The 22,966-nt window shown below is 44.2% G+C and overlaps 1 protein-coding gene across 2 annotated transcripts in view; it reads left to right on the forward strand.

Moving 5' to 3' along the window:
• Positions 1-22,565, forward strand: part of TRPC5 (transient receptor potential cation channel subfamily C member 5) — a 154,171-nt gene extending 131,606 nt beyond the window's left edge. The window contains exons 7-10 of one of the 2 annotated variants that reach the window (XM_030209460.1): positions 15,877-16,083; positions 16,264-16,305; positions 18,830-18,919; positions 21,674-22,565. In XM_030209460.1, the coding sequence (XP_030065320.1) occupies positions 15,877-16,083; positions 16,264-16,305; positions 18,830-18,919; positions 21,674-22,396 (1,062 nt within the window). In that variant the 3' untranslated portion in view covers positions 22,397-22,565. The remainder of the gene's footprint in view (positions 1-15,876; positions 16,084-16,263; positions 16,306-18,829; positions 18,920-21,673) is intronic. The other variant, XM_030209459.1, reaches the window with a different exon arrangement.
• Positions 22,566-22,966: the final 401 nt, after the last annotated feature.

Genomic DNA, 22,966 nt, shown 5'->3' on the forward strand with positions numbered 1-22,966 from the left:
CAAATATTCAGCATCGGCCAATATCCAGATCTCGGCACTTAATATCCGGCTACGGCAGAGACCACTGCTGTTATCCAGATACTGATGATACTCAGCTCCAGTATCTGGATAAGCTAAGTCAGATTTTATGATGTACTGAGTTATCCAGAGAGTTACCCCTAATACCAGTGCTGAATATCACCAGTCTTTGAGTAAACCCTGCCTCTTCCCAGGCTCTGTCCCCAGACCATTGAATATCACCAGTTTCTGATCAAATCCTGGCTCCGTCTCCAGACCGCCCTGGCCTGGAGCGGGCTGTAGTGATTTTCAGCGTCTTACTAGGATAATGCCACTATAATCCAAATATGTCCCCAGTTAGCAGCATTTATCTGTGAACCGAGGCTCGAACCGGATAAGTGCTTTTTAATGTCAGACCCATAGTTCTCTGCTTCTTCGGAACCTCATGTTCAACTCCTTACTGCGTGTTCTTTTACTCGCGGCACATTTTAAAGCTGTAATTTTAATTTTGTAAAATTTCCACACAGTTTGAACACATGTAGCCTTCCTCTCCCTTTGTTGGGGGTGAATGTTGCCCCAAACACAGCACAGGAACCTCTTGCTTTAATAGGGGAAAACAGAGCAAAAACACAGCAGAGCAGTTCACCAAGCTAAAATAAAAGGGTCCTGGGGCTTGCTAGAGAGGGAGGGTCACTGATCAGGGACTCAACTGAAACCTAAGGCACAAGAGGCAAAATGCAGCAGAAGGGATAGGGAAATGGAACTTGATATACCACCTTTCTGAGGTTTTTGCAACTACATTCAAAGCGGTTTACATATATTCAGGTACTTATTTTGTACCAGGGGCAATGGAGGGTTAAGTGACTTGCCCAGAGTCACAAGGAGCTGCAGTGGGACTTGAACCCAGTTCCCCCAGAATCAGAGTCCGCTATACTAACCACTAGGCTACTCCTCCACTAGCAACATTCCATGTAGAATCTCAAATAGTAGCAACCACTAGGCTACTCTTCCACTCCTTGGGATTCCGGAATCTTGCTATTCTTTGGGGTTCTACATGGAATGTTGCTACTCTTTGAGGCTGTGCATGGAATCTTGTTAATGGCACTTGATATACCGCCTTTCTGAGGTTTTTGCAACTACATTCAAAGTGGTTTACATATATTCAGGTCCTTATTTTGTACCAGGGGCAATGGAGGGTTAAGTGACTTGCCCAGAGTCACAAGGAGCTGCAGTGGGAATTGAACCCAGTTCCCCAGGGTCAAAGTCCGCTGCACTAACCACTAGGCTACTCCTCCACTGGCAACATTCCATGTAGAAGCCTGCCCTTGCAGATCAGCAATGCGGCCGCGCAGGCTTCTGTTTCTGTGAGTCTGACGTCTATTATAAATACAAATATATATTAAACTAAAAAATAAACATTAAAAATTAAGACAGTAAGTGACAATCTAAAAAACCAACATATAGATGTATAAGAGCAGCCTATTAATTGTTTTTTTTTAATATTAGGAGTAACAATGCGAATACAACACAACAGACCTAATATTATCTCTCCAGGATTGGAAGAAAGAGCCTTATCTGTCTTCAGTATAAAGAAACGGGAGACTGTCAGTGATTTGTCAGTCAATGTGTCCCCCCTGGTGGTATCACACAGATATTGTACCTTGCTTGACAAGATTTAATTATGCTGCAATATAAATGCATTGCATGTCATTTTTGTCCACTTGCATTTGAGCAGAAGAAGCCAAATAGAAATTGGCTTCTTTGTGGTTTCACCAGCTCAGAAAATACCAAAGCGTATCCATTGCATTTCTGGGCAGTCATCCAGTGCTTGAATCACTGGTCTTGTTCCCTATAAAATACAGGCTAATTTGCAGGGTGGCTTCTTACTGGCAACGTGAATTTTTCTTTTCTCTAAGAGGAGGTAAAACCTGGCATTTGTTCCATATCTAAATATATCCTGTTGGGTCAGGTGCTGGGTTAGTCCTGGTTTTCTCCTCGCTGAATACAAGAACTCCTGATTCCATTTTCCTTTGGAAAAATGAGAAATATGGCAGGACACAACAGAAGGACTAGTATGTATTTAGTTCGGATTGAGTTCACACCTTTTTTGCATTTGTAATTAAAGGTGAGTTATAGTCAGGTACTCTGGGTATTTCCCTGTCTCCAGAGGACTTACAATCGAAGTCCCCTGTTTACTAAGCCGCCCTAGTGGATGCCACATGGCAGGGGCGTAGCCAGACCGGTGGGAGGCGGGCCCAGAGCCCGAGGTGAGGGGGCACATTGTAGCCCCCCGGCGGTGCCGCCCCGGCCACTTTTGACCTCCCTCCAGTGCCACCGCTGCCACCACTTTTGACCCTCCCTCTCCCCGCCGCCCTTCTCCTTTCTACCCCCCCTTTCCCCCGCCGCCAAACCTCCCCCGCTGCCGCCGTCGGGTACCTGTGCTGACGGGTGGGGCAAAGGTAGGCGACGACGGCAGCAGCAGGGGAGGGTTGGCGGCGGGAGGGTCGTAGGCAGGGGGGGTCCAGGGCCAAATCTACGGGGGCCCAGGCCCCTGTGGCCCCACATGGCTACGCCACTGAAGCATTGTTAACAGCTCTTAACAAGCAATAATGTCAAAATTTAGAATTTACACACGTACATTGCTAAGCATATTCTGTAATGTACTGCGCCTTAATTCTAACACGCGCAGGCAAAAAAGGGACATGGTTAGGGGCATGGAAATAGGCATTTTGTGGGAATTCCAAAATCGACATGCTTTGTTTTAAAGTTTGGGCCAGTGTGCGTGAATCTACGCACAGGGATTTACACCAGCTTTTCATTGGCGTAAATGGACGTATGTAGATTGAGTTGCATCAACTATGCCTAAGCGTATTCTGAATACTCCACATAGATTTAACACATGGTATATAGAATGCGCTTAGGCGTGATTGCCTAACGCATGTTAATTTTAGGCGCCATATATAGAATCGGGCACAAAAGGTGTCTGTAAAGAGGGTATCAACATTCAGGCACCAAGAACACATGTAAATGACCAGCATATCAGCACATACATGTATAGTGTGTGCACGTATGTTATTAAGTGCTGGTATTCTGGCTGTATTCTTCCATAAAATGGTGCATAGTTTGAAGGGGGAATATCTAGGTGTGAGCATTTCTCTAGCTGTATGGCTTCTTGAAGAGGTTGTGCTTTAATATAGTTGCATGTTTGCTCTTCCACACGTGGCAGTCTGAATATTAGGCCACCTAAGGCAGGGGGCTCAGGTGGCACTCTTCAGGAGCGGCATCTCCCCTTCCGATACGCTGCCCTGCCGCTGGCACCCGCCTCTTCCCTTTACTGTGGCCACCTCTCTGATGTAACTTCCTGTTTTGTCAGAGGCTCAGGAAGCCACAGTAAAGGGAAGAGGCGGGTGCCGACGGCAGTGCAACGCCACGAATGGACTGGAGGTAGGAAGAGGGGGCAGCTTCTCGGCCTGGGGGGGGGGGGGGGGGGAGGCATCTCTGCATTTTGCCTTGGGCAGGCTCTGCTGCCAGACTAGTATTCTATAGAGGGAAGGAGGCACCAGATAGGCTCCCCTTATAGAATCACTGGGCCTGATGATCAGCCCATGGAACTCAGTGATTATTAAAGTGTTGCCCGTCGTGGCAAAATATTAACCTAGATATTCAATGCTGAGCCTAATCCATGCACTGGCACCGAATATCCGGGTCTTGCCTGACCGCTGGAAGTTATTCCGGTGCCGGACGATATATCAGTAATTCGACTCTGGAATTCGTTGCCGGAGAATGTGGTTAAGGCGGTTAGCTTAGCAGAGTTTAAGAAAGGTTTGGACGGCTTCCTGAAGGAAAAGGCCATAAAATGTTATTAAATGGACATAGGTAAAAATCCACTATTCCTGGGACAAGCAGTACAAAATGCTTTGCTCCGTGGATCTTGTCAGGTGATTGTGACCTGGATTGGCCACTGTTGGAGACAGGGTGCTGGGCTAGATGGACCTTTGGTCTGTCCCAGTGTGGCGATGCTTATGTCTTACTTGTATACCGCACTATAAAAGACATAGAAACAGAGAAAAATGTAGGTAGATAAAGAACATACGGCCTGTCCAGTCTGCCCATCCATGCCATCTACTCTCCCTTAGAGATTCTATGTCAAAGATTTTCAGTCTTTTTAGTCTCACTGCACACTTACATGGGGTTAAAATGATCAAGGCACACCTTCACAAATGGTCCTGCATTTAACCGTCTACCCCCACCCACACATGGTCCAGCATTTAACCTTCTCCTCCACCAAATAGTCTAGCATTTACCTTCTCTTCCTTCCCTCCCCCCTCCATCCTCACAAATAGTCCAGTATCTCTCCCTTCTGTTCCCTTTCCAGCCAGCAAACAGGCGTGTTCCCTTGTTTCTGACCCCGCCCCCCCCACCCCCATCTACCTTTTAAGAGTTTTCTTGTCTCAATTCATATGGACCGTTCATGCCAACCCTGAAGCCTTCTCTTTGATGTAATTTCTTACTTATGTGGAAGCAGGAAGTTTCATCAGAGAGAAGACTCCAGGGTTGGCGCAAGCAGGCTGTATGAATCGCTGCTCGCTGGCACTGACCGCTAGAGATAAAGAAACTTTTGAAACGTACACTCCATTCCTGCACAAATTAAGCTGGCCATTACTAATAAATGACCCTCAACTCCTGCGTCACACGTATGGACCAGCTGCGGCACACACTGGTTGAAAAACGCTGTCCTATGTACTTGTCCCAATCTCTCTTGAATTCAGATACTGTTTCTGTCTCCACCGCTTCCACTGAGAGGCTGTTCCATGAATCCACCACCCTGTCTGTGAAAAAGTATTTCCTCAGGTTACTTCTGAGTCTGTCCTCTCTCACCTTCATCCTATAACCCCTTGTTCCAGAACTTCCTTTCTACTGAAACAGACTCTCCTCTCGTGCATTTATGCCAAATAGGTATTTAAATGTCTCTTATCATATTTTCCCTCTCCTACCTTTTACCTATTGAGATCTGTAAGTCTGGCCTCTTCAGTGTGCAGTGCAGTTTACAGAAACAAAGAAACCAGTCTACTGTAACTCTTTATACGCAGGCTGTAAAGAACGGACCATTAAAAAACTCCAAACAGCCCAGAACACCGCTGCCAGACTCATCGTTGGAAAAAGTAAATACGAAAGGGCGAAACCTCTAAGAGAGAAACTACACTGCCCACCACTCAAGGAACGAATTGAGTTCAAGATCTGTACAACTGTCCACAAAATCATCCACGCAGATGCCCCACTCTATATGTTAAACCTAGTGGACCTACCGCCTAGAAACGCCAAAAAATTGGCCCGCAAATTCCTCAATCTGAACTTCCCCAGCTGCAAAGGAATTAAATACAAACAGGCGTACGCTACTACTTTTGCGTATAAAAGCACACAGATCTGGAACGCACTACCCATGGCCCTGAAAACTATGGACAATCTAACCAGCTTTCGCAAAGCTTTGAAGACACATCTCTTCAACAAAGAGGTGGTGGAAATGAAAACGGTAACAGAATTCAAACACGCGTGGGATAAACATAAAGGAATCCTGTTCAGAAGGAATGGATCCTAAGGAGCTTAGCCGAGATTGGGTGGCAGAGCTGGTGGTGGGAGGCGGGGATAGTGCTGGGCAGACTTATACGGTCTGTGCCAGAGCCGGTGGTGGGAGGCGGGGCTGGTGGTTGGGAGGCGGGGATAATGCTGGGTAGACTTATACGGTCTGTGCCAGAGCCGGTGGTGGGAGGCAGGACTGGTGGTTGGGAGGCGGTGATAGTGCTGGGCAGACTTATACGGTCTGTGCCAGAACCGGTGGTGGGAGGCGGGGCTGGTGGTTGGGAGGCGGGGATAATGCTGGGCAGATTTATACGGTCTGTGCCAGAGCCGGTGGTGGGAGGCAGGACTGGTGGTTGGGAGGTGGGGATAGTGCTGGACAGACTTATACGGTCTGTGCCAGAGCCAGTGGTTGGGAGGCGGGGCTGGTGGTTGGGAGGCGAGGATAGAGCTGGGCAGACTTATACGGTCTGTGCCAGAGCCGGTGGTTGGGAGGCGGGGATAGTGCTGCGCAGACTTATACGGTCTGTGCCCTGAAGAGGACAGGTACAAATCAAGGTAAGGTATACACAAAAAGTAGCACATATGAGTTTATCTTGTTGGGCAGACTGGATGGACCGTGCAGGTCTTTTTCTGCCGTCATTTACTATGTTACTATGTTACTAAATACATCCTAATAAACCACTCTCAAAATACTCAGGTGCATCAAAACACCTGTCACAATACCTCACCTAGCACCTTACACCTAGATCATACACCTTCAACCGATTATTGAATGTATTTATGATAATGTAATGACTGCATCATAACAACACTCTGTAAGCCACATTGAGCCTGCAAAAAGGTGGGATAATGTGGGGCACAAATGCAATAATAATAATAACTAGAAAAGTTACTGCAAAAGAGCTAGAATTAACAATGAAAACATTTCTGAAATAAAAACATCTTAAGTGATTTTTCTAAACATCATATACTTAGTCATCAACATTCCACCATTTGGGAGCCTGATGCGGAATAGTCTTTGACCAAACGTGTTAATAGACCACTTTTTCTTAGCAACAGGAAAATGAAGAATCAAATAGTTTCTGGAGTTAATATCACAATTTCTCGCAAGAGTAGGACAGCCTTTATCCAGGCACTTAACGTCTGGATGCTATAACTGGCGTGTAAAATTGCGTGGCTGTTTGAGATATGCGCACAACTAAACTGGCTAGTGAACCAATTAACTCCAGTAATTGGGTGCTAGCAATCGATTCTTGGCATTAATTGGCAAATTGGATTTACATGCGCATCTTGCTAAGCACTATTCTATAAAGATCTGGCTGCAAATCTTATAGAGCACAACTCAAAAGGGGGTGTGGCTATGGGAGGGTCAGGATGGAACTTTCACTAAAGATACGTGGTGCAGTAATACGGAATACCAGGAGTGGCCTAGTGGTTAGAGCATGGGTCTTGCAAACCAGAGGTGGCCGGTTCAAATCCCACTGCTGCTCCTTGTGATCTTGGGCAAGTCACTTAACCCTCCATTGCCTCAGGTACAAACTTAGATTGTGAGCCCTCCTGGGACAGAGAAATATCCAGAGTACCTGAATGTAACTCACCTTGAGCTACTACTGAAAAAGGTGTGAGCAAAATCTAAATAAATAAAGATTCCATTCAGAATCTCAAAGAATAGCAACATTCCATGTAGAACCCCAAAGAATATCAAGATTCTGGAATCCTAAAGAGTGGCAAAATTCCATGCAGAATCTCAAACAGTAGCAACATTCCATGTAGAACCCTAAAGAATAACAAGCAGAGGCCCAGTGGTTAGTGCACCAGTCTTGCAATCCAGAGGTGGCTGGTTCAAATCCCACTGCTGCTCCTTGTGATCTTGGGCAAGTCACTTAACCCTCCATTGCCTCAGGTACAAACTTAGATTGTGAGTCCTCCTGGGACAGAGAAATATCCAGAGTACCTGAAGGTAACTCACCTTGAGCTACTACTGAAAAAGGTGTGTGCAAAATCCAAATAAATAAAGATTCTAGAATTTTAAAGAATAACAAGATTCCATGCAGAATTTCAAAGTGTAGCAACATTCCATGTAGAACCCCAAAGAGTAACAAGATTCTTTGGGGTGGAGGAGTGGCCTAGTGGTTAGAGCACTGGTCTTGCAATCCAGAGGTGGCTGGTTCAAATCCTGCTGCTGCTCCTTGTGATCTTGGGCAGGTCACTTAACCCTTCATTGCCTCAGGTACAAACTTAGCCCTCCTGGGACAGAGAAATATCCAGAGTACCTGAATGTAACTCACCTTCAGCTACTACTGAGAAAGGTGTGAGCAAAATCTAAATAAATAAATAACTTATGCGCCAGGATTTACACAAGGTTTCATTGGCATAAATCCTTGAGCCCAAAGTTTGTCATGAAATTGGCTCCAAGCTCTATTCTATAAACAGCGTCCAACTTGGAGCTCCATATGGACTTTTCGTTTAGCACCATTTCCTGAATCTAGTTCTTACTGGATTGAAAATCACCACTAACCTGGTAAATCCCAGCTCTGTCCAGACGACGCCCCAAGACTACCCTGGCATTAACCCCAAATTTTCATGGCACTATCTGGTTAAGTGCCGCTGATATGCTGGGCTTCACCGAGGACCCTTTTTACCAAGCTGTGGCAAAAGGGGGCCAGCACTGGTACCGGCACGTGTTTTACACTCACTCCGAGGCCCCTTTTTACAGCAGCTGGTAAAAGGGAAGTTTCGCTTTCCTACAGGAAATGGCTGGGCGGCAAGTAAAGCACTTGCCACATGGCCATTTTGGGGGGGAGCCCTTACCGCCACCCATTGAGTTGGTAGTAAGGGCTCCCGCGTTAACCCAGCGGGAACCGGGCAGCACGCAGCACTGCCCAATTACTGCCGGGTACACTCCGGCGCTACAAAAATAAATCAATTTTTGTAGCGCCAGAAATGACGGCACGCTAGGGGTGGGAAGTACCGCAGGGATGCTGCTGTAGCCTGGCCGTACTTCCTGTTTAAGACATAAGCATCGCCACACTGGGACAGACCAAAGGTCCATCTAGCCCAGCACCCTGTCTCCGACAGTGGCCCATCCAGGTCACAATCACCCGACAAGATCCACGGAGCAAAGCATTTTGTACTGCTTGTCCCAGGAATAGTGGATTTTTCCCTATGTCCATTTAATAACATTCTATGGCCCTTTCCTTCAGGAAGCCATCCAAACCTTTCTTAAACTCTGCTAAGCTAACCGCCTTAACCACATTCTCCGGCAATGAATTCCAGAGTCGAATTATGCGCTGAGTAAAGAAAACTTTTCTCTTATTTGTTTTAAACTTACTGCACTCCAGCTTCATCGCATGCTCCCTTCTCCTAGTATTTTTGGAAAGCGTAAACAGACGCTCCATATCTATCTTTTCCACTCCACTCATTATTTAATATAACTCTATCATATCACCCCCTCAGCCGCCTTTTCTCCAAGCTGAAGAGCCCCAGTGGGCTTACCACTGCTTAGTAAAAGGATCCCCTAACAGGAGCTTCTCCTGCCCAGTTAAACTGTTTTATTGAGCCCACCTTCTCTATGCAAACCCTGCCTCTGTGGGTGCCTCCGCTTAGTTCAGATAAAGTTTTGTGTGTACTGGCTGTACACTCTTAACTTTTACATACATAACAGACACACAATTTTAGAAACACCCGAACGGCTTTTTAAATGATCTGAGCCGCTTTACAATGAAAATTGACTTTCAGTCTTTAGTTGACAGTAAATGTGTGACTCATCAGGCCAATAGCTCAAGCACAGCTATAAAAGGATGATATTGTTTGTTTGTTTTAAAACCTCTTCAGTTATTACATCTTAATAAGCTTTTTATTTATTTGTTTGCTAAAGGATTGCAGTGCTGCCAGATGGCAGGTTGTGGTAGTGCAGCCTCAGCCGGCCAGCAAAATCTGAAGCAGGGAGAGGATTGCTATGGAAACAGAGGCCAGGCGGCAGAACAGATTCAGGGTTCCTGACACCTGACATTTGTAAACTAGAAATACGTTCACAATATACAACTGGTATGGAGAACAGTTGAAGTTCTGTTCACTAGACAGCTTTGTTGACTCCATTGTTTGCTGAGACAATATGACGGCTATGTGTATGTATAGGGTTATCATGTGTCCTCTTTTTGGACATCTTCAGATATGTCCTCCAGGTTTTTTAACTTGTAGGGAAATGTCCTCTTTTTGTTTTATGTGCATATGACCAACACACCTGCCCACATAATGAGAGAAACCATCTCTGGCCTATTAGTCAGTCTGGACACACGGGGGCGCTAAAGAGAAAGAAAGTCATTGCTGATCTCCTCTCTGTTCCCTGCTGGTTGAATCTGTCAAAGGAGTTTTGTCCGTGGAGCACAACTTTAAGCATATGTCATGCAAAGACTTTCACGCATATCGCTTTATAACTACGCTTGGGCTCAGACTCAGTCAAACTCAAATCCGGAGATTCTTGAAAAGTAGATTGTCTACTGCTGTACTGTAATTAAGTCACTGTTTGATGTGTGTTCATTAACTAAAGGCTACGATCAAATATTTCTTTAGCAAAGGTAGCAACCGTTTTTTTATTTTTTCTGTCCTCTTTTGTCTCTGCAAATATGGTAACGCTATATAAGGACACTATCCATTAAGAGGCATCTCTTCTCCCTCATAGTATGGCTGAAGAGGAGCTGGTATCCCCTCCTCCAGATACAACCCTTTGGACTGAAAAGCTGCTACTACTTCTCAGTGGCTTAGCTACAGGTGGGCCTGGGTGGGCCAGGGCCCACCCGCTTGGGGTTCAGGCCCACCCAACAGTAGCACACATTTAGTGGCAGCTGGTGGGGATCCCAAGCTCCGTCAGCTGAAGACTTCCCTCTGATGGTAACAAAAACGTTCATGCTGTTTTCAGCGTATGCCTGCTGCAGACTGCCAAGGTGAAAAGAAGCGCTTTCTCACCAGCTGAGATATTTTTTTGATGGTGGTGTGTGTGTGTGGGGGGGGGGGGGGATAACACTTGGTGCCCACCCACTTCTTGCCTAGGCCCACCCAAAATCTGTTGTCTGGCTACGCCCCTGCTACTTCTGCTGCTGCCTTGCCCTCCCCTCTCCTTCCGAGCTGAAACAAGGGCTGTGCAAGCCGTGTAGCCACACAGGGTGTAAATATAGAAGGGCTCAACAAAAATGGTCCCAGACCACCCTCTCCTCTCATTGGTGGTGGCAAAGTGGGCGGGGCAGGGGTGTGTGTGCCTGAGGGAAAGCCACCAAAGGGTGCAACTGTTGTTTGGTATGGTCTGTTATAGCACCACCTCCTGAGGAGGACATGCACAGTGATATTCTTACCTCCCCTTGGATCTGACATCCTGGCTTCTAAACTCCTCCTCCTCCTACCACTAGCCCCTCCTTTTCCCACATGATTAAAACAGCTGATCTGTAAACTCAACCGTAATTGCAGAAAAGGAAGAGACGTTAGTGGCAGGAAAACGACCAGAACAAATCTGTTGCTGTCATAGCCCTTGACCTTACTGTATCCTTTGATGTGGTCGATCGTGTTCTCCTTTTAAAACCACCTTCATTCCTTCGTTTTTTATGGTAAAGCTCTGGACTGGCTTCACTCCTATTTAACAAATGGATATCGTTTGGTTTCCTGGCAAAAGTCGCTTTCTGTCGGAATGTATTCCCGAGAGGTAGGATGATGAGATCTATCATGTAGCCAGGTACCTCACCACGTAGGATTTTATGAACTAGAGTTTAAAGGAGATTCGATCCTTGACAGGAAGCCAATGCAGTTTCTCTCGGAGGGGCGTGGCACTTTCACATTTTGACTTTCCGTAGACCAATCTAGCCGCTGTATTTTGGGCCGTCTGCCGTTTCTCAATGAGGTGCTTTTTACATCCAGCATAAACTCCGTTACAGTCATCCGGATGGCAGAGAACGACGGACTGTATGAGGTTGCGAAGGACCTCTCGAGGGGAATATGGTTTTATTCATTTTCGTTTCCACAGCGAGAAGAACATCTTCTTTGCGGTGGTGGTAACGTGTTGTTGGAGTGAAAGTGAGCGGTCAAGGGTGACTCCCCAAATTTTGAGGCTGTCCAGGATGGGAAGGTTTAGGGTGGGGGTGATTAATGTTGAAGGTCTGTACTTGTTGTGTAATTAATTTTAACACATTATTCCTCTCCTATAGTGAAGGCGCCTACCTCAAGGAAACTCTATCACATCTTACGTTCACTTACCACTGTGCCAGCTGTTCTTGAATCCCCTATGTTCTCCCTACTGCCACCCAATTCTTTTCTAAGATCACTTCTGTACTAACTATCCTCTCTTCCTCCTTGAAGCCTTCTCCTCGGACCGCTTCAGCAGCTGATTTGACTTCGGGTGACCAAGACCCCAGTGATGCTTTGCCTTCCTTTACTCCACCTTCCCCTACTGTTCTGACTTACGTTTTTCTTCTATGCGTCTAACTACTGCTCCTTAAGATCCTTATGCTTTTGTGAAGCACTTTAGCAGTTTATTCCTTACCTTTTTGCATTTCATGATCAGTACCTCTTTGACCCAAGGAATGGTCTTGGAGGTCTGGAAACTGGCAGACATTATCCCTAAAAATTTTTTTTAATTCTTTTTTTTTCCCAGTTTATTTATATTTATTGAGTATTAACATAGCATACAAAAATGAGAGCAAACACACAGTACAAATACTTCCAACTGCAAATATCACAACTTTTTGTTTTTTTGCTACTCTTTAACCCCTTTGTATGTCCCCCTTCCCACTTCCCCTTCCCCTCACCCTCGCCCCTAGACAATTGGCAAGGTAGGGTCGGGCTGCGCCAACCACTCAGTATATGGATCCCAAACATGATGATACACTATTAGGCGACCTTGTCGCATTGCTGTTAGCTTGGACATCAGCTGGATGTAGTCCAGTTTCCGTAGGATCACTCGTAGTCCCGGCAAAGTTTGTTGCTTCCAAGCCGCCGCCAGCACCAATTTGCTGGCCACCAGTATCTGTGTGGCCAGTTGGACATTATCCCTAAATTAAAAGATCTAAAGGAGGCTCTTCATTGGTAAGCAACTATTAGCCAATTGCACAATTACCATTTCTTTCGACATTGACGGGACAAGTTGTCTGTCATCAGCTTGAGGTCCGTCGAGTCAAAGCAAGTTTTCCGTCCTTATCAGACGGGGTTTAGGAGGTCTCAGAGCACGGAAACTGCACTTGTAGAAGTGGTTATACTGATCCTTCTATTGCCCTTATAAAATAGGCATAAAATATATGCCTCTTTGGAACAGATACCCTGTTATAAGATTTTACCCTTGAAATCAAAGGCTTTTAAAGTGAATCCTAAATTCAATTGAAATTCAACAAAGATAATATAATATCAGCATAATGGGGGGAGATTCTATATATGACACCTAAAAATTGGCGCTGAAATCAGTTGCCAACTAAGCGTATTCTCTAATCAGCACCGGATTATAGAATATGCTTAGTTGATATAACATAGTAACATAGTAAATGACGGCAGATAAAGACCTGTACAGTCCATCCAGTCTGCCCAACAAGATAAACTCGTTTACATGGTATGTGATACCTTATATGTACACCCGAGCAGGGGCGTAGCCAGACACCCAGTTTTGGGTGGGCCTGGACCCAAGATGGGTGGACAGAAGAACTCCGCCTTGTCCCACAAGTGACTTGGTCTCTCCCTCTCTCGCCTGCATACCATATGGTCTCTCAAACATCCCCCCCCCCCCCGCATACCTTTTAAATAGATTTTCACCGGCAGCGAGCAGCAACTAATACACACTGCTCATGTTGGCCCTATAGCACGTATCAGTCGCTACTTGCAGGTGAAGATCTATTTACAAGGTATGCAGGAGGGACAGTTGTTGGGAGTTTTCGGCTGGTGGGGCTTGGGAAGAATGCCTGCCAGCCACATCATAGGTGTGCTGCTACTGGATGGGCCTGAGCCCAAAGTGGGTGGGCCTGGGCCCACCGGGGCCCACCCTTGGCTACGCCACTGCACCCGAGTTTCATTTGTCCTTGCTTTTCTCAGGGCACAGACCGTAGAAGTCTGCCTAGTACTGTTCTTGTACTAAGTTCTGAAGCTAACATCGAAGGCCCTTAAAATTTACACTCCAGCCCATCCCTATCCAGTCACGATCAGGGCATAGACCATAGAAGTCTGCCCAGCTCCCATTTTGTTTCCAATTACCGGCGTTGCCACCCAATCTCCGCTAAGATTCCATGGAACCATTCCTTGTAAACAGGATTCCTTTGTGTTTATCCCACGCATGTTTGAATTCCATTACCGTTTTTATCTCCACCACCTCCCGCGGGGAGGGCATTCCACATATCCACCACCCTCTCCGTGAAAAAATACTTCTGGAATTAGTCCTGAGTCTGCCCCCCTTCAACCTCAATTCATGTCCTCTAGTTCTACCCCCTTCCCGTCTCGGAAAAAGTTAATTTGCGGATTAATACCTTTCAAATATTTGAACGTCTGTATCATATCACCCCTGTTTCTCCTTTCCTCCAAGGTATACATGTTCAGGTCAGCAAGTCTCTCCTCGTAGTGCCTAAATCTATGCATATTTATTTATTTAGAACATTTCTATCCCACATATTCCCAACATAGCAGGCTCTATGTGGCTAACAATGTATAAAGAATGAACATCAAACAAATGCAAGGGCGGAACATAGAAGAAGGCACATCTGGGGGGGGGGGGGGGGGGGACAATAGGGGAAGCCAAGGAGGGACGGCAGGAAGTTAAGGAACGGCTGAGTAGGTTTTATCATATAGATGAGTCTTGAGGAGTTTCTTAAACAGGGCATGGTCGGTAGTTTCCCTTAATGCGGATGGCAGAGCATTCCAGTATCGTGGACTCATAAAGCAAAAAGAGGAGGCGAAGAGCAATTTGTACCGTACATTCTTGAAGTTAGGATAGTGGAGATGTAGATAAGTACTGGACGGCTTCTTGGAGTTTCTTGGAGGGAGGTCAGTCAGGCTGAACATATAAACTGGAGCATCCCCGTAAACGATCTTGTGGGTTAGAGCACAGACTTTGAATTCGATACGCTCTTTGATCGGTAGCCAGTGGAGCTTCTCTCTTAGAGGTTTCGCTGCTTCAAACCGAGATTTACCAAATAGTAATCTTGCCGCTGTGTTTTGCGCCGTTTGGAGCTTCTTTAGGGTTTGTTCTTTGCATCTGGTGTAAATCCCATTACAGTAGTCAAAATGGCTCAAAACGAGGGAATGGATTAGAGTCTGGAATATCCATTTATACCAACGAACACCCGGCGTAAATCCCTGCATGTAGATTTAGGCGCATTCGGACTGTATTCTATAACTACGCACTTAAATTTTGGAACATCCACAAAACGCCCATTTCCCCACCCATAACCACACCCCTTTTTGCCTGCGTGCATTAGAAGTTTGGCGCACATTGTTACAGAATACATTTAGCGAGTTGTGCACGTAAATTCTAATCAGTGCCAATTACTGCTTGTTATGTGCTGTTATCAGTGCTCATTAGCTTGTTAAGTTCCGTGCATTGTTATAGAATCTGCGCCGATTTTGACGCGGATCTCTAGGTGTGCTATATAGAGTCCGAGGGAGTATGTTCGTACTAGAGATTGTTCTTAACACCCTCTGGCTAAACCTCTTCCCAGACAAGCTGCCCCTTCTTTCTGTTTAGGAAATCCAGAAGAGGAAAACAAAAGTTCTGCAGAAAGAGTCCACAAAAGCAGAACACACGTCTGCCACGTTTCGCCTCTCTGATAGTTAGTAGTTGTAGCAATGAAAACAGCTCAGCAGCTAGCAGTGGGATAAAAAGAGCGTCTCCTCCTTTCTCAACAGGTATACTGACGCAGCCTCTAGAGAGGCGAAACATGGCCACGCCGGGTCATGTTTTAAAGTGGCAAGAATAAAAGTCTTTTTAACTATTAGAAGACGTGTATTCTGCTTTTGTGGACTGTACTGTTTTCTATTTGACAACTTCCCATATTGCTCATTAAGGATGATTTTAACTTGTCTTTCCCATTACACATCATTTGGAGATCTAGTCTCCAAATAATGCAAACAGTGCGATGTTCCTCCCCCATACAATAGAGTTTTTGCAGTGAGGATCTGACCTTTCATTACAGTTACGCCTATAGTTTAAGAAATTATGAAAAACTCAGTTGTTTGTTGACCTCCCATTCACCGTCTTGCAGTCACCCTCGCACACTGACACTTCCAGCAAACCATTTTGCCTATTAGCCTTCTCTGAACTGACCTGGTCTGTGTCATCTTCTCTAGGATCATGCCGACATCGAGTGGAAGTTTGCCCGAACTAAGCTGTGGATGAGTTATTTTGACGAGGGCGGAACTTTACCACCTCCTTTCAACATTGTTCCCAGCCCCAAGTCAATCTGGTACCTTTGCAAGTGGATCCATAAGCAACTGTGTCCAGCCAAGGATATGGAAGATGAACAGAAGAAGCATGAAAACCTAAAATCGTTCACAGTAAGCCTATTTATTTTCCCACTAGCTCTTTTCCACATAATATTTCTTAATATCAGCTTGCATATGAAAGTTTTAACTGCCTTTTAGCTTTCGCTCTTTTCGTAAGAGCCCACATGGGATTTTTTTTTGAGCAGTGATTTAAGTGATGGGTATATAATACTCATATGTTTCTGATTTCAGGAACGGCATGCTGACAACCTGATTCAAAATCAGCATTACCAGGTAAAAGTCTCTTCAGTACATTAAGATATTTATCGCCGGGTTCTCGGTAGCATTTGATTTAGGATGGTGATGATTTCCAAGTTGTTGCTGTCTGCTGTACTATATTTTGATAACAGTAGACACCCTCAGAGATTTCAGTTGATTCTGCAATAAAATATATATACATTCTAAAGACTTTTTGAATGCTTCGCATATGTGTCATTCTGTTATGCATATTTTGAAAACCAGACCAGGTAGGGAGGCCATTGGCACAACAGCTGTTTTCCCGTTTCCCTAGAAAACAGTAATCTTTTTTTTTTCCTAAAAATGAGACCATTTACCAAAATCATCCTAGTAAGCTGTTGTTTTCAAGGCACAGCTTGAGCAAGAGATGCCATTACTTTGCTAGTACAGGATCATTACATTCCCTGTGAAGACTGTTGATCAATGAAAGGGGGAAAGTTATTAAGGTGTGATAGGGCAATAACCCATGTTATTAGCCCCTTAAAGCGATTTAAAATGCTCTAACACTGGGTTTCTTGCCCTAATGCATTGTTAAATAAGTTACCCCTCGCTGCATAGTAATGAAATGCAAAACATGCAAATACATCTAAAGCAGCTTATTAGTATGTAAATTCCATAATGTGATTTGTGGTGCGCACCAAGTGGTCAACACAAGTCACATTATAGCCCTAAAACAATGTTAAAATAACCCCATCCAAAAGCTGGGGATATTTTACCATCCCAGGAGCATTGGGCGGCAAAGCCATTGCATGATGCTTCTGGCCATCACTTCCAGGGGACCCCCCCACACACACTCCCCCCTAATGATCAACCATCCTTCTGATCATGCAAGCCCCCCTGCCGAGCAAGCCCCCATTCCCTGCCTTCAATTCCCTCAAAGGACTCCCCATCCTAGCAGTCCTACTTCATTCCCTGGTGGTTTAGTGGGTCCCTGGGCAGGAATGATCCCTAGTCGCTGTTGTGTTAGGACGTGAGCCGACTGAGCCCACGCTAGCACAGAGACTAAAAGGCTACGAAGGCCAGCACGCTCAGGGAGACCAGAAGACACAACTTGGAAGGAAAGACAGAACTTTCATACAGGCCGCAAGGCCGAATTGGAACCCACATGTAACAGAGTTCAAGCGCACAGGCCGCAAGGCCGAACTGGAACCAAAACAATCAGGAGAAAGGTATAGAACAAGGTGCCCTAAGAAAAATACTGACCAGGCAGCACAGTGCACTGCCACAAATGGAAGGTCAAAAGACCAGTACACACAGGCACAAAACAGTAACTGAAGGGCTATAGACAACCCACACAAAGAGACAGCTCACACTGTGCCAGAAAGCACAGACATATGGAAGATCAGCTCACACAGACTCAAACAGCAGATACAGTAAGTAAAGGATTAAAGGCAAAACACACAGACAGACAGCTCACAGCTGTGCCGTAAAACACAGATAAACAGAGGAGCAGCTCACACAGACTCAAACAATGAATTCAGTAAGTACAGGGTTAAAGGCAAACCCAGAGAGAGAGAGAGAGAGAGCTCACAGCTGTGCCAGAAAACACAGACAATTGGAAGAGCAGCTCACACAGAAAAGGTTAAAGGCAAACCACAGAGAGAGAGAGTGCTCACACTGTGCCTGAAAGCACAGACAAACAGAGGATCAGCAGATAAGCTCACAGCTGGGGAATTAACGCTAGAGCGTCCTATACAAGCAAAGGTAGGCTTAAATAGGGTCTGGCACCTGACATCATCTGCCTCAGATGTCAGCCCAATCCCTGACGTAGTCAGTCAGGACCGAGACTTTGTCGCTACCATGCTTGTCCCAGTAGGATCATGACAGTTGCTCTCACTGGTCCAGTGGCATAACCCTAAATGGCACCCTTATCGGTAGTCTCATATGGAAGCATGAGCTCTAGCAGCAGTACCAAGAGACTACCACTAGGGGTGCCATTTTGTGTGATTGCTTCGAAAGGATTGGAATGACCCGGGATCACTCCTGCCCACTAAATCACCAGGAAATGACATAAGACTAGGGGGCTGGGAGCTTGCTGGGAGGGACCTTGATCAGGAGGGATGGGTGATCAGGGGTGGGAGGGAGAGCACTGTGGCCCCTAGATAATGTGGCCCGAGAGCATCAGGCCACGGCTTTGAGGATCGATGCTCCCTGGCTGCTGGAATAACGCCATTTGTGAGGTGGTTCGCAAGCAGCATTATTCATTTACTACCTAGTCAGCAGCCTGCAGGACTGTGATAATTCAAGTTGTGATAAAACCTCGCCTTTCAGTGCAACATGATAACTTCAGTGAACAGTTTTAATCAGTTTTGTAATAAATAAATATGTTTTAAATAAAGAAATAAACTTAAGTTAAAATATTGTATGGGGAGGTAGGATGTGAATTGATTCTTTTTTGAAGTAATATAGTTTTTTTCCTCTGTTTAAAGAAATCATTTGAAATTTAGTGAAATGAACAAGTTAAAAATATTGAGTGGAAATTTGGGTTTTGGACTGATGATTCTTTTCTTTTCTATTTCAGGAAGTCATTCGAAATTTAGTGAAACGGTATGTTGCTGCAATGATAAGAAATTCAAAAACCAACGAGGGACTCACAGAAGAAAATTTCAAGGTAGTCAGACTATTAAATAATCATCTAGTAATGTAAAGGTAGATTTGTTTCCATTACCTTCTGAAGTAACTTTAGATCATTTAAGAGGTCTATAGATCCTGGTTTCTACCTGCAGAACCCCTGCTCAGCTCCAGTTCATACAGCTTTAAATGTCAGCATCTTTGATACATCCAAAGTTGAAAGTGTTTGACAAATATTTTGAGTGATTTTAGATATGTCTTACATTTTTATTTATTCATTTAGGCTTAATTTTGTGACCCGCTTTGATACTTAGGCAGAAATAGGCGGGATACAAATGCAGGAATGGTATGTATGGTATGGTATCTTATAAACGCACTTAAGAGCTTCTATTGCCCTTATAAAATAGGCATAAAATATGCCTCTTTGGAACAGATACCCTGTTATAAAATTTTACCCTTAAAATCAAAGTTTTTTTTAAAGTGGATCCTAAATATAATATCAGCATAAGTCTAAGAAAGGCAAAATATTACCGCATTTCAAAGTATGCTCATTGGTCCCATCCACATTCATATATAGGACTTTTAATCAACATGGTTAAATAAAACTTTAAGCAATAATGAAAATAAATAGAAAGGTTCAAACAATTCAAAGTCACACATACAGGTGATAGATTTCCACTTAGCTCAAGTTTGTTGGAAAGAATTAGATATCATTCCAATTCATTAGGAAAATCTGTAGCATTTTTCATGGCAGATCTGAGGAAATTTCAGGGTTAGCCAAAAAAAAGTTGACATGAATCCAAAACATTCGACCCTGCTCCATTTGTTTCTATTAAATCCACTTTGAGTTTTCCAGTCATTAAGGAATCTAAGCGGGTTACAAAAGATAATATGTAAAAGATCATAACATAAGGCGGTAAGATTTACTTACTGAAATATTTGTCAAGCAGATAAGTTTTCAATGCTTTATGTAACAAAAAATATCCAGAAAGAACACGAATTTGCTCCAGAATTGAATTCCAAATTTTGATAGATTGGTACAAGAACCAATCGAATGTTTTGGATTCATGTCAACTTTTTTTAGCACCGGATATGACGACGTGTTAGGGGTGGGGAGTACTGCCTGGCGGTACTTCCTGTTTAGTGAGCGGTAAGCAACAATTGGGCTTACCGCCTCTTAATAAAAGGGGCCCTCCCTTTCCTTAACTGCTCCAAGAATGGAAAGAGAAATGTTCAGTTGATGTTTGTACTTCAACTGTAAGGAGAACATGCTCGATGACCAGAGAAAGAGGGTATACCATGGGAAAGAAATACTCCAGTTGGAACGAGAAGGAATAGGATAAAGTCTTATTTAGTGATGAAAGCACTTTCTACATCCTTGGAAATCATGGGAAAAAAACATTTGTGAGAAGGTTCCCAAGAAAAGAATATAAACCAGACTGCCTGAATCTCTCAGTTAAGCATCCAACAGAAGCAATGATCTGGGGATGCACGGCAACAGAATTGGAAGACTTCACATCATTGATGGGATGGTCAGTGCACACAAATACATTGAAATTCTCACCAAGTACATGCTACCATCAGCTCAGCAGTTGTTTCCCAGCAATTACTTCTTCAAGGTTATCAATGCTCCATGCCATCAAGCAAAAACAACAGCAGACTGTTAGAAAACGAACCAGGTGAAGGCAATTGAATGGTCATCATAGTCTCCAGATCTTAATCCAATTGAGAATTTATAGCATAAGATGTCACTGGAAATAGCTGAGAGACAGCCAGTGAACAAAAGGGAATTTACCGAGTCTCTTCTTGATGTCTTGAGTAGAGAGGTGAGGTAGCCGTGTTAGTCCACTTTTAAAGGTAATCAATAGAAATAAAATAAAACATGGAAGAGAAAATAAGATGATACCTTTTTTATTGGACCTAACTTAATACATTTCTTGATTAGCTTTCGAAGGTTGCCCTTCTTCGTCAGATCAGAACTAAGCAAATGTTGGTAGATGACAGTATATATAAGTGAAACATCAAAGCATTTCAGTGACAGTTCTTGATGTCTGGAACCCTGTCATCACTCAAGAACAAAGCCTGAAGCTGGTGAACTCCATGCCAGAGAGATCTCGTCAGATAAAAAAAGATCAAAGGCTAACCAATGAAGTATTAAAAGCCATAACTGTTTAAAGAGCTCTTTTCAGGGCCTCTACAACAAATAAAAATTAATATCTAGAGGAGATTAACATTAACATGCCTGATAGTAGTTGTTTCGAAAGTATCTTCTACTAAGACAGCATTAGGTTTTGCGATTAGTACATCTTTTATCTAGTATTAATCTGTAAATTCCTAGATATTTAATCTAGGCTTATTGTTTGTAATCCACTTAGAACCATTGGCAGGAATTAGTCGAATATAAAATACATAACTGTAACTGTATTATTTAACTGCAGTTCTGATACATGCATTTGTATTGCATGGCACAGCAGTATAGACAAGTCCCTCCCCCCCTCGCAGCAAGTAACATCTCAGTTGACGTTCTGATAGAAATATATAGTCAGAAAGAATGCACAATTGAATTTTGATACAGTAAGCATGTACATTGTTTTGGAATTCTGGAAAATAATTGGCCATACTAGCATACAGTTCTAGCAAATTTGTTTTATGATGAGGTGATGCTCAACTTTTTCACAGCACTGTATATTTGTACATTTTGATGGGTTTTGCACAAGACTGAATGTCATCTAGGAGTTGCTAGACATCATTCGTAACAGGTAATCCTTACACTTCTTTTATTTCCATGTTTTAGGAACTGAAGCAGGATATTTCTAGTTTTCGTTATGAAGTTCTTGACCTCTTGGGAAACCGCAAACCACCGCGGAGAAGCTACTCCACCAGCAGTACAGAGGTTTCCCAGAAAGATGACCTGAATGACGAGAGTACTGGGGAACGAACCAAAGCAAAGAATGTTTCATTTAACTTAACGAACAAGAAGAAAGACTTCAATGTCTCAGCTCTAATTAAAACAATGTCTGGGATTGAAATCGTGGAAGAGAAGCCAAAAAGCAATGGCATAAATAAGCGCTCTTTCATCCGAAATGGCAATAGACTCCAGAGATTGTCCACTTCCAAAAAGGAGTCCTTTAAAAGGCTGGGTCTCCTGTTCTCCAAAATGAACGGACACGTGCCTGAACCAAATTCAGACCCAGTGTATACCATTTCTGATGGACTTATTCAGCCACATTGCATGTGGCAGGATTTTAAGCATTCTCAGACGGACAAAGAAACAGAAGCCTGTAAGAGTGAATTTCACCTCAATGAGGTAGGCTGTGATGGGAGCATTACTGGACAGAGCAATGAATGCCCTTCGGTCAGTACAAACTGCCTTCACTATGCTTCCAGTGTTTGCTCCTCTAATTCCAAACTTAGAGAGTCCACAGAGGATGTGTTTGACTCTTGGGGTGAGACCTGTGATTTGCTTTTCACCCAGTGGAAAGATGGACAGGAAGAGCAGGTCACGACTAGACTATAAGTAGAGCAATGGACTCGTTAGAGGATCTAGTTAGCTTTTGTCATTATTTATGATCACAGAAGATTAAACTTGAGACCCGCTGTCTCTCTTTAGAAACAAGTATGGAGCTCCAGTTAGTCTGACCTAATTTACAGCCATGTTTTCTCACGTTTTTCGTTTGCATTTTATACCGATGGGTGCTGAACTATTTACCTATTTAGGCATTAAAGCAATGATAAGAGCCTGTAGAGTTGCAGACTGATGTGTGATAGCATTGGCATTGCTTTTCCTATTCTGGGTTAGCGCAAACCCCTGGGGCGATCTGCTGATGAACATCTACTTTCCCCAGAAACCTGTGAACCTTCCTGTTGCAGTTTTCGGCACTAGATTTATGTACCAATGACACAGCGTTTTTACTGGTCATTACCAAGAAGGTTTGGATTTTAGGACCCAAACTTTGGGCCTTAAAGCCTGGGGAGCTGTAAAAGAAACCAGCCTAAACAGTCATGCAAAAAGTGTCTCAAACACACCAGAAGAAAGGGCGTTCTCTTCTCTCTATCAACCCGGCTACCAATTTTATATCAGAGGGAA

The sequence above is a fragment of the Microcaecilia unicolor genome, chromosome 7 (assembly GCF_901765095.1).
Source record: "Microcaecilia unicolor chromosome 7, aMicUni1.1, whole genome shotgun sequence".
Classification (NCBI taxonomy): domain Eukaryota; kingdom Metazoa; phylum Chordata; class Amphibia; order Gymnophiona; family Siphonopidae; genus Microcaecilia; species Microcaecilia unicolor.